The sequence below is a fragment of the Musa acuminata genome, chromosome BXJ2-3, assembly GCF_036884655.1.
Source record: "Musa acuminata AAA Group cultivar baxijiao chromosome BXJ2-3, Cavendish_Baxijiao_AAA, whole genome shotgun sequence".
Taxonomy (NCBI): domain Eukaryota; kingdom Viridiplantae; phylum Streptophyta; class Magnoliopsida; order Zingiberales; family Musaceae; genus Musa; species Musa acuminata.
The window spans coordinates 35,541,389-35,554,166 of record NC_088340.1 but is presented as its reverse complement, the minus strand read 5'-3'; the positions used below and the strand labels follow the sequence as shown (position 1 = coordinate 35,554,166).

Sequence of the window (12,778 nt, the reverse complement as noted above, 5' to 3'; positions counted from 1 at the left end):
GGAAAGAAAGAAAAAAAATGATCGATCGACCTAACAGAATTTCTCTGAAAGATCATTACAAAATTCTCAAAATACAAATCCAAAGGAAATATGCCTTCAAATTTATCGTTAATGATAGTAATTAAAACATATAAATGTTGCTATAAAAATGCCCTATCATAGCACATTAGGGCCATTTCTTTCATGCTATATGGACATGTTCTACTTCTTATCATACATTGTCCAACTAAGATCACTTGATCGCCGGATATCACTGATGGATCATGATAGATATTTCACCTTGATATTGATCCAAGAATAGAGCCACCATTTGAGACCAACACTGCCTCCCTTGTCATTATGTTTATGAATTCATTAGTTACTTATATCGAGTATCATCAACATAAATAAAATCGTCAATATCAAGTTCATACTCTTGTCCAGTATTGATCATCAAACACCACCTCAGAAACACGTAGAAGCCGCATGGGTTGGTCCCACATTCAGGACGAATCAGATATCGACAGGTTACGAGACAGCATGCACTATACCTCGCGGCATGAGAAGAGCTCAAAGTCCACCTTTTCGAAGTGACGCTACATAAGCGACACCCATCCGGCCGGCCTAACCTTCGGCTGAGCCACGGCAAGCAGCCACCAGCATTTTCTATCAAACAGTGACGCTCCACGTATTGAAACGCGAATCATCTCCGTTCCCGGAGACGATTAAAACCGTATACCGTGTTGCGGGACGAGCAACTGATCACTCTATGCTACGAAACAAAAGGCCTCTTCATTTCCTCACGCAACGCCAGCTTCGGCGAGGGAGTCTGCAAACTGCAGAGATGAGAGACAGTCGCTGCGTCTCATCGAAAAACGTGCCTTCAGGGAATGGAAAGGGAAATGGCTTCTTCATATCCCTCTCCTTGTGAGCAGTATCAGCAGTACCATCTCTCTCTTAATACTGTAGACTTATTGTCCGTCAGGGAGTGGGATGAAAGAGACAAGATATATATGCACATAAAGATGTGAATTGAAGGAAACGGAGAGGAGCAATGTGCAGATATTACTGCAGCTTTTCGGGCTACAGTATAAAGCAAACCACCGTCTCCTTTATTCCACACGCGCTGCTTCTCAGCCCTTCTCCTTCTCATGCCTTGATCTCTTTCTGCTTCTCTTTACCACCTTCCATGGCTGCTCTCTTTCCTGGCAGCGGGAACAACAACAAGAGCACCGACAAGTTAGACGCCGATGCGCTCTCTTGCTCCTCCGCCGCCGTCACTGGCAGCGCCGGCGATAACACGACCTACGTGCACGCCGACCCGGCCAACTTCCGAGCCTTGGTGCAGAGGCTGACCGGCCCCGCTGGAAACTACTCCTCCGTCCACAAGCTGCCTGTCGCGAGTCCCGCCGCCGCTCGGAACGTGCGGTCCAAGAGGCAGAAGCTTCAGGAGAGGAGGCGGGCATCCACCAAACTCGAGATCGACATTGGCCATTCTCTCTACCGCGCCAGCACGACGACTCGTTGCTACCGACCTCATCATCACCACTGTTCCAATACAACAGTAAGTCGGAGGAACGGAGACGAGGTAGGGCTCCTGCTATCTCCGATATCCACCATTGACTCTTGCTTGCTCGCCTATTCTGCGAGTCCAACCACTGCCACCAAAAATGAAGAGGAAGATAGAGCGATCGCAGAGAAGGGGTTCTATCTGCACCCTTCTCCTGGAAGTAACAACGGCGATCCACCAAAGCTTCTCCCATTGTTCCCTCTCCATTCTCCTAAGAACTCCGTTTCTTCCTCGGAGTGATTGCCCCTTTTTTTTTCTTATTCTTATCGTTGCTGTCATCCAAGTTTAGTGATCTTCACGACTGTTCCAAGTGCAACAGAAGTCACAGAAGGAATCACGTCAAGAGTTGTGCTACGTTGCCTTAAGATGTGTGCTGAGTCTTGCTGTTTGGGTAATTCGGGCTGACTTGGCTTTGAGGGGAAAATGCCCAAATTATGATCTGACGAAACAATATGGGCCGGTGTTACCTGGTGGGTTTCGGGGTAGATTCATTTTTTATCAGGATCCGAATCCGACAAGGAATCACATGAATTAAACTTTATATGAAGAGGCAAAGTAATCATAAACTCGTCCACAATTAGCTGGTCACAGTGCAACTTAGTTGAATCCTATAAAGATGTTCTATACTGAACATCACAAGTCTATACGTTACAAGATTATGAATACTTCCATCACATTTGTAATGGACTAGGAAATGTTATTTATGGATCGAAGTATACTAACCAAAACTGCTGAGTTGAAGTCTATGATGCATATGAATTATTGAATGAACAATGATAGATATCTATCATTCGATGCTCTAGCATGGTCACACACAAACTGTTTATAGCAAAGACGACATCAAAAGAATAAGATAACAGAACAAAATGAGATTTACAGTGGATTTTACCTGACGATTGGTTGTAGAAAATAATGCTTCAGACCTTCAGCAGGAGATTGTAGCAATGCCTTTTCCATCTAAGCTCGGTAGATTGGCAGTGGCGTCCACTTGAAATGCAAATTGAGTCTTCCAGATTTTGCCCCCTCCAAAGGGAAACTATCGCTATATTCTTTTTCCACTATTACCTTTGTCAATGTCAGAATACATCTGCCAATATAATCCTGAGATCACCAGAATGATCAATAAAATGATTGGTTAATAACTCTACTGTACAAATGCCAAAAAACAGACGAGAACCTCCATGTCATTTAGAAGTTTCCAAGTTAGTGAAATACTAAATCCAAGATGCAACTAAAAGAACCTGTTCTTAGTTTTCATCATATACTCTGTAACGGCAATATTTATTAATCGATGAAAGAAGGTACCTTGCCAAATGTGTCATGATCCCAAACTTCCAAGATTAGCATGTCATGCAGCCCATCTTCCACGACAAAGTCAAATGTCTGGTCCCATATTGGATTCAAACTTTCATTCACAACCTGCATTTTGTCATATAATTATGAAGTCAAACTTGAAAGAAACAAAAGAATCAAATCTTATAGTCCAGGAAGTTACTCTTGTTTTGTTGTTGATTGTGCTCATTTTTTTCATACTAAGCACAACATATGGGTCCGACTTTCCACTCATATCCATGGCAGGCAAGTTATTTGCAGAAATGACAGTAACAGAAAGTACTCCTCTCAAAATAACATCTCGCTTCCTGTTTGTTCGTGTCCTGTGAATGTGACTGGCCTTAGTTCTACTCTTTCCAGATTTGAGAGCCTTCTCCAAAGAAGTCATAGAGAGCTGATGAGCAAAAGGATTGACATTCTCATCCTCCATGTCATATGGGCAGTATAGAAGCTCAAGGTGAACCTGTATTAAGAAGTCACAAAATCAGATAGATATTAAGATTTCAGGAAAAAAAATATACACTTTAGTATTACATTGATGGCCTCAGTCTGGCTAGTTATTTAAAAGATTTTTTTCCAATAGTTATTTAATAAATGATGTTATGATCTAGTACTGCAGATGAAAATGAACTAGTGACATAACTTTTCACATAAACAAGCAAATAGTAGATGGAGTATGATGAGGCTTAACAAAGTGAAGATTACCCTCAATATATAATTCCACTCCATAATAAGTAGCACATAGCCAGGTACATAACAAGGTCCAATTGCTGTTTCCTTGATTTCCAACATTCAATATATGTAAAATTTTGCGATAGTAAAAGAAGTAAAAAAAAACAACATGATAGTACTAATTTTCTTCTTTTGTAAAAAAAATGAACTTAAGGGTACATCTGGAAAAATGTAATAAGCAATATAAAGTCCACCATAATTGTCCAAGTTGTGGAAGAGTACAAACTATACCACGATAGGAAAGGATTTGTGCAGTAGAATGTAAACCTGACAACACTACTAATTATTCCTTTTATTTATTCTTTATCACCCTACAAATTAGTTGACTTCAGAGTGAATTGCATAATACCTACACTTCTCAATGATGTATTGTACTTAACTGTCCAAGTACAAAGAATGTCATAATTATGGAGTTCTACAATAGAGCAACATGAACTTTCAAATGATCTATAATTAAAGTCGCCAACGGACCTGACCCCGGTCTTTTTTGTCTCTTTGCACTTCCAAATCTTTGACAAGCTTCAACCAAATATCTTCTACTTTACCAGGTTGAAGGTCCTTCAATCTGACTCGAGCACAACCAATTAGTTCAGGTGGCCTGACCCCATCATCATCATAAATCTTTACTACCAAATTTTGTGTGGGTACATCTTCAACCACAAATTTGAAGTGCTCATTCCAGATAGGATTCAAATCATTGCTCTGTCAGAGTCATAACATTAATAGAGAACAGAAAAGCTTCAAAATTTAAAATAAGTTGCAGGAAGACTTACTATTACTTTGCTTATCTTCATTCTAGCACGTATTGGACGTATATACAGAACAGCGAATGGATCAGATTTTCCAATGATGTCTTTGTTTGTCAAATTTCTAGCTTGCATGAGCTTTACTTCCAATATTCCAACTGGTCTCAGTTCTAGGTCACTAGATAACATATAGGAAAAAAAACCTTTGATTGACTCTGAAATATAACCAGACCATAGTTTTTGCTAAAATCATGGAAAAAATTATACTACCTGTAATCCCCAGGTAATATCGGAACAACTTTACGCACTGGCCATGATATAGAGTCTTCAATTGCATCATGAATAGTTTCCTGAATTAACCAAAGCATTACAAGTAAAAGAACAACTATGTATAAAGGAAATTGAGAATGTGAATAGGGTGGGGAACTCTGGAACCTCAATAGCATCAGAAATTCCAGGAATTGTTGATATTTCTCCACCAATAACCTTTAGCGTGAAATCCAGTTTTTTCTACAACCAAAGTATTATATATTTATTCTGCAAATAGTATACCAGTAACAAGTAACTAAGGATAAATATTGTACCTTATCTCTCAAAGAATAAGAAACAGCTCCAAAGCAGGGAAAGTGTTCAGTGAGCGGTTTAAATATTACACGGAAAACCCCTGTGAAGCTAATATCTTTTACCTACAATGAAGATTGGTTAGTTAGGATTCATCACTAGAAAATTTAATGATTCCACTCTTTGAAAATATTAAACAAGAAAACTCACAAGCATAATAATCTAACTCACAGAATAACAGGAGACACTAGCAATAATATATTATAGCTCCTCAGGCTTCAGACATTTTAACACACATATTACAGAAGAAAAACAATTTAACATACGTTCTGTAGTCAATCCCGATTTCAAATCGATCTTGTGATCCATGAGTACATGATATTTATTACTTGTGTTAAAATGATTGACAGAAAATGTTATCCATATTTTATGTTTTTTAATTTAGTATTTTTATAATGGTTTATTTTAAATCTTAAAAATATATTCTCAACTCAATTTTTGACCTCATCAATCCACTCCAACCAGTCTCACTGGTCTCAATCGTCATTGGCAAATAAAGAACCATATATCAAAAGCAGAATATAGAGGATAAAACATGATGGTAAGTTTTGATCATGGAACTATATTGCCTTACTCTTTTATACAAGTACAAGAAACCATTAGGCTTTTTATGTGTGTACTTTTCAGATAAATATGGATGTCACTGATCATGATTACATTGGAGAGAAACGGATCATAAATAACCAACCAGCTGACTCAAACAAAAGAGTTCTTTGAGCCTTTGATGTACTAATTTCTTCGAACATCAGAATATCTACACTTCCTGTATAGAATATATGAAAAGAATCACCTGTACAGGAAGCACAACACCAAGTTTTGTTCGAATATCAAGAACAATGTTTGGATTACCATCCCAATTCAAGTCCAACTCCATGGTAATCCCACACCCATCATCTTCGATTATTGTAACTCCTACGAAGAATGACATAATCATATATGTGTCTGTTAACTAACCACAATCAACTATAGAAGTATAAGAGAAAAAAAAACATTTATTGAGAAAGTACACTTTGATGCCATCTAAAAGCTTATTCCCTTTATGGTTATCCCTCATGTTTGCTTTTCTGTTCCCGACTCTTGTAAAACTTAATGACTCTTGTTTACAGCCACCCTAAGAATCTTGTCAGGAATGTTACTTATGTTGGTCTCATTTGAATTAACTGTTGTCAACTTCTTACTTGTTTGGTGCAATGTTATATCTCTCTTCCGCACTCATTTCAACCAGCATACTCCAGAATTCTTACAATTTTAAATAAATATGCATTCTTAAACTCTGCATCTCATAATTCATGGAGCACATTCTATACAGAACAATTTCATCTCTTCAGTAAGTATCCACATAGACTTTATAAAAGAAGAATACTTCCAGAATATCTGTTGTGTTTGTTATTCACATGTCTATGACCCTAGAAAGATACAAAGAGAAAGAAAAGTAAGGTTTTCTGCAATATGGTGATGACACCTTACTGACAGCAGTAAAGCCTATGCTCAAATCCTTATTGACTTTCCCAATGGATTTCTACACCATCTGTATTCAGCAAATACATTCATAAAATTGTCTATTATACTGTTTATATTAGACATTCAACGATTAAACATATTTAGATAGAGTTTCTAATTTCTATAATATATAATCAACATGTTTCAGTTTAGTGATGCATTCAGCTATATAGACAGCTTTATTAAAAGAGTGATTTGTACACTGACTTACATGATTTAGACTAACCGCACCAACACAACCTGATATTTCAGAAAGGAATCTACGTTACTATAGTGATATACCATTTTTATACCAGTATATAGCACAGACTGGGTTTCAATTCCATTGCTTGATTAGTTGTAAGTTGTAACTGTCTGTAATAGTTCCATCTATTTATCACACAATCTATAAGAGATCCCAGAGGTCCAGAGGATCGAGTGAGAACATCTGGGATTAAAGTAACAGAAATATATGCAACTCCATAAAGTATGAGATTGGATGTGTACAATATGATATGGATGTACAAGTCATTACACACTTCCAATAAGCAATTTCCAAATACCTCTTTCAGGGGATAAATCGGCTTGAATCAGTCACAATATTAACAATGTCAACTATAAATAAAACAATTGACAAAGTTCTGCAATGGAAGTGGTTAATAATTTTGTAAGTGCAAGTAATAAGTCGGAACAACATTATATAATCTTCTGTAACTCCAATATACAGCTTGAAGAATAAGAAAAACATATCATGTAAAAGGACCAATGGTTCATTATAATTGCTTGAATACAATTTAAGTTTAATATGCATTCATTGCCATGTAGATTCTGCTTCAATGCTGCAGGATATCTTTGGTCAGTATATATAAGGCTTCTGAAAATCATGATTAATGAGGTGATCATCTAACCAGATATAAAATCTATCGAAAAATTGCATGATTTTTCAAACAAGTATTCACAAGGCACCACCTGTAAACTGGGGAGCAACAGTTCCAAGATTTAGTTTTGAAAACTTGAATGATGATAAGATGGCTGATTTATATTGTTCAAGAACTGGCTCAATAGAAGTCCGAATAATCTCAGATGCAGCCTGCAGCAACCACATAATGAAACAAGGTGGAAGTTATCCAGTTAAGAGCAGGACAGTCTCCATCCAAGAAAACTAACTGAAAACTATCAATGACAATGAGATGCTGTAGAGAAAAAAGCACAGAACCTCATTGACATAAGGCCAGATTTTAATCAGCTCATGGTTAAGCCATTTTAACTGAAAGAATAACACAGTATCATTATCCATTCAACCAAAGTTTCACAAGTCAAAGAGTAAAGCATATAAACAAAACATAATTTAATTACCTTCTGACGATGTGAGAAAATTACCCATGATGGATAAAATGCAGCTGGAAAAATCTTCCTTGAATCTTGAAATGACATCTTGCTAAAGCTCGCTACTGAAGCAGCCTTCACCAAAAATAAATGTTTTGCTAATTATGTAGGATTAGAAAATATATATGCACAACTGAACAGTATAACAAGCTCCCAAAATTATATGCTTTGAGACATTAAAAATCACTATATGGTTTATTCATAACACAAAATCTTCAAGGAGAAACTTGCAACAACTTTTTTATTCATATCAGCGGAAACAACTAAAGAAGTTCCAGAAACATTAACTTACTCCTATATGTCCAAGGCCAAAGTAATAGAGTTTCAAATCAAAGAAAAAAAATGAATGTGATATAAGTAAACTGATATAATCACTATGTTATCGAGTATTATACCGACACCTAAATTAGAATTACAGATTCTTTCACTGAAAATGAGTAAGCTGAACATACTTGAGGCAACACTTCCCAGAAAATTTTCAGTTAAATAACTTCAAAAAATTAGCACCAGATCAACGATATAGTTTAATCAAATGATTGCAGTAAGACATTGTAACAGATTATTGTTCTTGTAGTGAAAAACTATTATTGTTTGATCTGAGGCCCAAGAAGACCTTAGTTTATACTACATTAGTTGACAGAGGACACTTATGAATAAAAGAAAAATCACTCATTTATAACAAACTTTAAGGACATCGCAAGTAATATTCAGTTATATATTTCCGATACAAATGGACTGTGTGCTTTGACTCTATATAAACCTTGTGTTGGCGGAAGCCTCATGCATGGCCACCACAATCCCCAATGCAGTGCAACGATGATCCTGTCACTAACATCACCAGAATCCCAAGTGCATGTTACCATTACGGCATCAAAATCCCTTACTATGTACAACTTGACAAGCTATAACTGTAACTAAACGGAGACACTTGTATTTACAGAGCTCGCTTGGTTCCTTGATCACCTAGTCAAGGCACCATGTTACGATAATTGAATACGACACGATGAACATCCTTCACCAACCAATGAAATTGGTCACAGATGGAGCATCTGTAATTACGGTTGATCCTAAACGATGATCAAAGAAACATTACACGATCAGGTAGCATTAGAAGAGGGGAAAAGCATAACAACAATCACCAACCTGCAGAAGCACAGGAAAAGCAAGGCGGTATAGAAATTAGAACAAATGGAACCCAGACAACAAGGGAAAGGGAAAGGAATCACCAACTCGCGGCGGCGCTTGGACCGCGAGGTCTCCGATCGAGCAAAAGCGATCACCAGCCCAAGCCCAAACGCAATCCCTAGGACGATCCCGACGAAGAAGGACATCCTTCTCTGGGACTCAGTCTACTGCAAACACCGAAGCAGAGCAAGAAAGGTTGAGATGGGATTGACGATGGCGAGGAGAAACGAGACCTAACTTGCCTTTTCTAGTTCGAATTGGTCGCCACAGAGAACCGCCTTCCCTCGATTACGACGTAATGATACTGTGGTAGCGAGAACGTTCGCCAGCTTCGATAGACCAAAAAGCGACTAGCGAATGTTTCTGTGAAACGCACGAGCGTTTCTTTGTTCGTTTCCGGCGTTTCCCCAAACGACATTTAAAAAATATTACTTATTTCTTTTTTTGTATTTTTATAGAAACGAATAAATTAAAATATATAACTAAAATCGAAAAATAAAAAATATATATGATAAATTTATTTAAAAAATATAATAATTATATAGTATGGTCTATATAAATATTAATTAAAATTTGATAAGAAAATTATCCATCTTCAATTAGAGCTTTATAAGTGGCATAATAGTCAGACAAAAGAAAAAAAAATCCCAGCCATCAATCATGCCATGTCAGCATCAACATGATAGAAAAACATTTGGCCTATCTCATTTTCAATTTAACCTAAATCATTTTGAGAGTGACTTAATTATTGAAGTGACTACGTTGGAAACCCATCAAGATCACATCAAAAAACCTCACCCAACATTGATATCATATGCATAGACACAGAATAGTCGAGCTAGCCCAAGTCAGATCAGAACCAAGTCACATCAATCAACCAGCCAGTCTCCCGCCATCTTTCTCTGTCAAAACTTAACTTTTGTACTTCCTTTTCATGAGAAACAAAAGAGATCGAGAGAGAGAGAGAGAGAGAGAGAGAGTGGAAACACTCCTCTCCTTGTTCAGTCTCTTCTCTAACTCTATTACTCAACATCTGATTCCACACACTGGGATATGCCTAGCGATTTGCATCATACGCCATAAGAGAGAGAATGGAAACTCTACTCTCCTTGTTTGGTCTCTACTCTCCCTCGACCTGCACTTACCAGCTACTGTAACTCTTTGACTCTCCATGTGATCCCACACGCGGATATGCCTCGCGATTTGCACCTTTCGCCATAAGATAGCTTGAGAATTGGAAGAGAGACTCCCATTCTCCCAAGATTTCTGCGACGTGAGAGTCGTGGCAAAAAAAAAGGCATAAATCTTGTCGCTGTAATCGAGAATGGGATAAGCTGGCCAATGAATCCCTTTTTGCGTACGCGCAAAACGTGAGCACGTGGTTAACATACAATGGCTTTAGCCGACATGATCCATACTCGAAGACTGGGATCTAGCAAGAGCGATGTATGCCGATCCATCAGGAGCTGACCAACATCAATGGATACCATGAACTATCTCTCCTACTTCGCTCCTCTTTCTCTCCTCCTGTTTCTGCTCACATCTCTCGCTTTCTTCGATCAAGCTCTGTTCTACAATTTCCACAGCTTCCTTGCACCTTTAGGTAACGCCCATGAACCTCTCTCAGTGTCATCCTTGAGTTCCAGCTCTGTAACTGGTCACGTGGAGCTCCAAGTGCTCGACACCAATAAACCTGAACTTGCTCACAGAGTAAGTGTAATCAAACACTGTATACTATCTATGATCTGATGTAAGTTCAGGTGATCAACCAGCTGCCATGGACAGGTCAAACTGGGGACTGTAGAAGAAGGTCTTGCCAAGGCTCGAGCGGCCATTAAGAGGGCAGCGTTATCTCGCAATCGCACTTCCAGCGAAGCCCAGGATTGGATACCCAGAGGAGCTGTGTACCGCAATGCTTATGCCTTTCACCAGTTGAGCGATTGCAGTTGATGCTTGTAGGCGTAGAGACGCAATTCCATCGTAGCTTTTGTTTTGCTAGTGCAAGACAAGAAGAAGATAAAGTAGATTAATAGATTGATGAAGATGTCTTCTCTGCTGATACGACTGTGACGCAGGAGTTACATTGAGATGGAGAAGAGGTTCAAGGTGTGGATATACAAGGAAGGAGAGCCGCCCATCGTCCATGACGGGCCGAGCAAGAATATCTACGCCATCGAAGGCCACTTCATCATCGAGATGGAGCGCGAGCGCAACCCCTTCGTAGCTCGCCATCCCGCCGATGCGCACGTCTTCTTCCTCCCCTTCAGCGTAGTCAACATCGTGCACTTCCTCTACAAACCTAACGTCACCGATTACCGGGGACCCCTGAAACGACTGATAGCGGACTACGTCGCCGTCGTAGCTGATAGGTACCCTTACTGGAACAGAAGCCTCGGTGCCGACCATTTCATGGTCTCCTGCCATGACTGGGTAAGCCTTTCGAACACCCACTTCAGATGTTGTAATGTGGGTAACTGCAAACCCTATTTCCTGATGGGATCATTTAGGCTCCACACCTCTCGGATGCGAACTCTGACCTTTACGAGAACTCCATCCGGGTGATCTGCAACGCGAACACATCTGAAGGATTCAAGCTGGGAAAGGACGTGACGCTGCCGGAAGTGCATCTCCCCGGCGGCGAGCTCTCACAGCCAGCTGCAAACCAGCTCCACAATGAAAAGACGATCCTCGCGTTCTTCGCTGGTGGCTCGCATGGATACATCAGAGAGATGCTGCTCCACCATTGGGAAGGGAAGGATGAGGAGGTGGTGGTGCACGAGTATCTACCCGAGGGAGTCAACTACGACGAGCTGATGAGCAAGAGCAAGTTCTGCCTCTGCCCCAGCGGGTACGAGGTGGCGAGCCCAAGGATCGTGGAGTCCATCTTCGTGGGATGTGTGCCTGTCACGATCTCTGTGGACTATCCACTTCCCTTCTCTGATGTGCTTGATTGGAGAAAGTTCTCTGTACAGATACCGGTGGAGAAGATAGCGGAGATCAAGGCGATACTGAGAGCGATCCCGGAGAGTCGGTACAAGAAGTTGCAGAAGAGGGTGACGCAGGTGCAGCGGCATTTTGTGGTGAATCAGCCGGCGAAGAGATATGATATGATCCATATGGTGCTTCATTCGATATGGCTGAGAAGGCTAAATGTGAGGCTTCCTTATTGATATGGCACACAGTTTGGTGAAGAAATTATTCGAGGCAATTAGTTCTTCCTCGAGTCAGCATGATATGAACTTTAGTTGTGAATTTTGGAAATTTTATACGTATCTTTTAATTAACGTCATCTGATTATATTTAAATAAATTTCCTAGCTAAATGACATGTACTGTTCATGTAATACAATACTCTTTTCTATCTCTCTCTCTCTCTCTCTCTCACACACACACACATATTTATATATATGGAAAAGATTTTACTAATAATTTCAGGATTACTAGCATTTTAAAATAACAAAGCTCCTAAAACCTAGTTTTTTTTTGTGCCAATATATATATTTGTCTAGTTAGATTTTTTTAAAAAAATCATTTAACAAACAAAGTTGATATTTTATTTTATTTTTTAATATCATATTTAAAAAATTTAATAACAATATATTTTTAGATAAATTTTTAATATAATAATGATGTACAATAACCGCTTAGAAGGGTTGAAGCTTCCAAAACCTCGTTTTATAAATTTATAAAGATATCAATTAGTTTAATTATCTTTGTAAAAGAAAAAAATTCTACGAAACAAACACTTA

At 38.8% G+C, this 12,778-nt stretch overlaps 3 protein-coding genes across 6 annotated transcripts; 2 read left to right on the top strand and 1 right to left on the bottom strand.

Moving 5' to 3' along the window:
* The first annotated feature begins 487 nt into the window (after positions 1 to 487).
* On the top strand, positions 488 to 1,903 carry LOC103979618 (VQ motif-containing protein 11-like). Its single transcript, XM_009395788.3, has one exon. It carries the CDS (start codon positions 1,034 to 1,036, stop codon positions 1,787 to 1,789), a length of 756 nt encoding a protein of 251 aa, XP_009394063.2. The 5' UTR covers positions 488 to 1,033; the 3' UTR covers positions 1,790 to 1,903.
* On the bottom strand, positions 1,889 to 9,390 carry LOC103979340 (synaptotagmin-5). 4 transcript variants are annotated; one of them, XR_010485301.1, is made up of 15 exons: positions 9,273 to 9,390; positions 9,072 to 9,197; positions 7,816 to 7,920; positions 7,676 to 7,726; positions 7,429 to 7,549; positions 5,771 to 5,892; positions 4,944 to 5,045; positions 4,795 to 4,869; positions 4,630 to 4,709; positions 4,387 to 4,537; positions 4,085 to 4,315; positions 3,045 to 3,344; positions 2,855 to 2,968; positions 2,439 to 2,650; positions 1,889 to 2,016 (listed from the first exon to the last, which is right to left on the bottom strand). XR_010485301.1 is itself a non-coding variant. In XM_065100165.1 (14 exons), exons 2-14 carry the CDS (start codon positions 9,174 to 9,176, stop codon positions 2,507 to 2,509), a joined length of 1,701 nt encoding a protein of 566 aa, XP_064956237.1. In that variant the 5' UTR covers positions 9,177 to 9,197; positions 9,273 to 9,390; the 3' UTR covers positions 2,269 to 2,506. The 4 variants fall into 4 exon arrangements, 3 of the variants coding, with proteins under 3 accessions (XP_064956237.1, XP_064956238.1, XP_009393728.2); XM_065100165.1 differs by lacking the exon at positions 1,889 to 2,016 and having other exon boundaries at positions 2,269 to 2,650; XM_065100166.1 differs by lacking the exon at positions 1,889 to 2,016 and having other exon boundaries at positions 2,269 to 2,650; positions 4,393 to 4,537.
* Positions 9,391 to 10,449: 1,059 nt separating this feature from the next.
* On the top strand, positions 10,450 to 12,342 carry LOC135586253 (probable glycosyltransferase At5g20260). Its single transcript, XM_065097572.1, has 4 exons — positions 10,450 to 10,740; positions 10,816 to 10,961; positions 11,106 to 11,460; positions 11,538 to 12,342. Exons 1-4 carry the CDS (start codon positions 10,510 to 10,512, stop codon positions 12,198 to 12,200), a joined length of 1,395 nt encoding a protein of 464 aa, XP_064953644.1. The 5' UTR covers positions 10,450 to 10,509; the 3' UTR covers positions 12,201 to 12,342.
* The last annotated feature ends 436 nt before the right edge of the window (positions 12,343 to 12,778 follow it).

Excerpts from the sequence above, each read along its gene's own strand:
- LOC103979340 (XM_065100165.1), bottom strand. The coding sequence starts at position 9,176 with ATGTCCTTCTTCGTCGGGATCGTCCTAGGGATTGCGTTTGGGCTTGGG. Across the intron at positions 3,345-4,084 it reads ACAAAAAAGACCGGGGTCAG|GTTCACCTTGAGCTTCTATA; the intron begins GTCCGTTGGCGA and ends TTCTTAATACAG. Across the intron at positions 2,969-3,044 it reads CAATCAACAACAAAACAAGA|GTTGTGAATGAAAGTTTGAA; the intron begins GTAACTTCCTGG and ends GACAAAATGCAG.
- LOC103979618 (XM_009395788.3), top strand. The coding sequence starts at position 1,034 with ATGTGCAGATATTACTGCAGCTTTTCGGGCTACAGTATAAAGCAAACC.
- LOC135586253 (XM_065097572.1), top strand. The coding sequence starts at position 10,510 with ATGGATACCATGAACTATCTCTCCTACTTCGCTCCTCTTTCTCTCCTC. Across the intron at positions 10,741-10,815 it reads AACCTGAACTTGCTCACAGA|GTCAAACTGGGGACTGTAGA; the intron begins GTAAGTGTAATC and ends TGCCATGGACAG. Across the intron at positions 11,461-11,537 it reads TGGTCTCCTGCCATGACTGG|GCTCCACACCTCTCGGATGC; the intron begins GTAAGCCTTTCG and ends GGGATCATTTAG.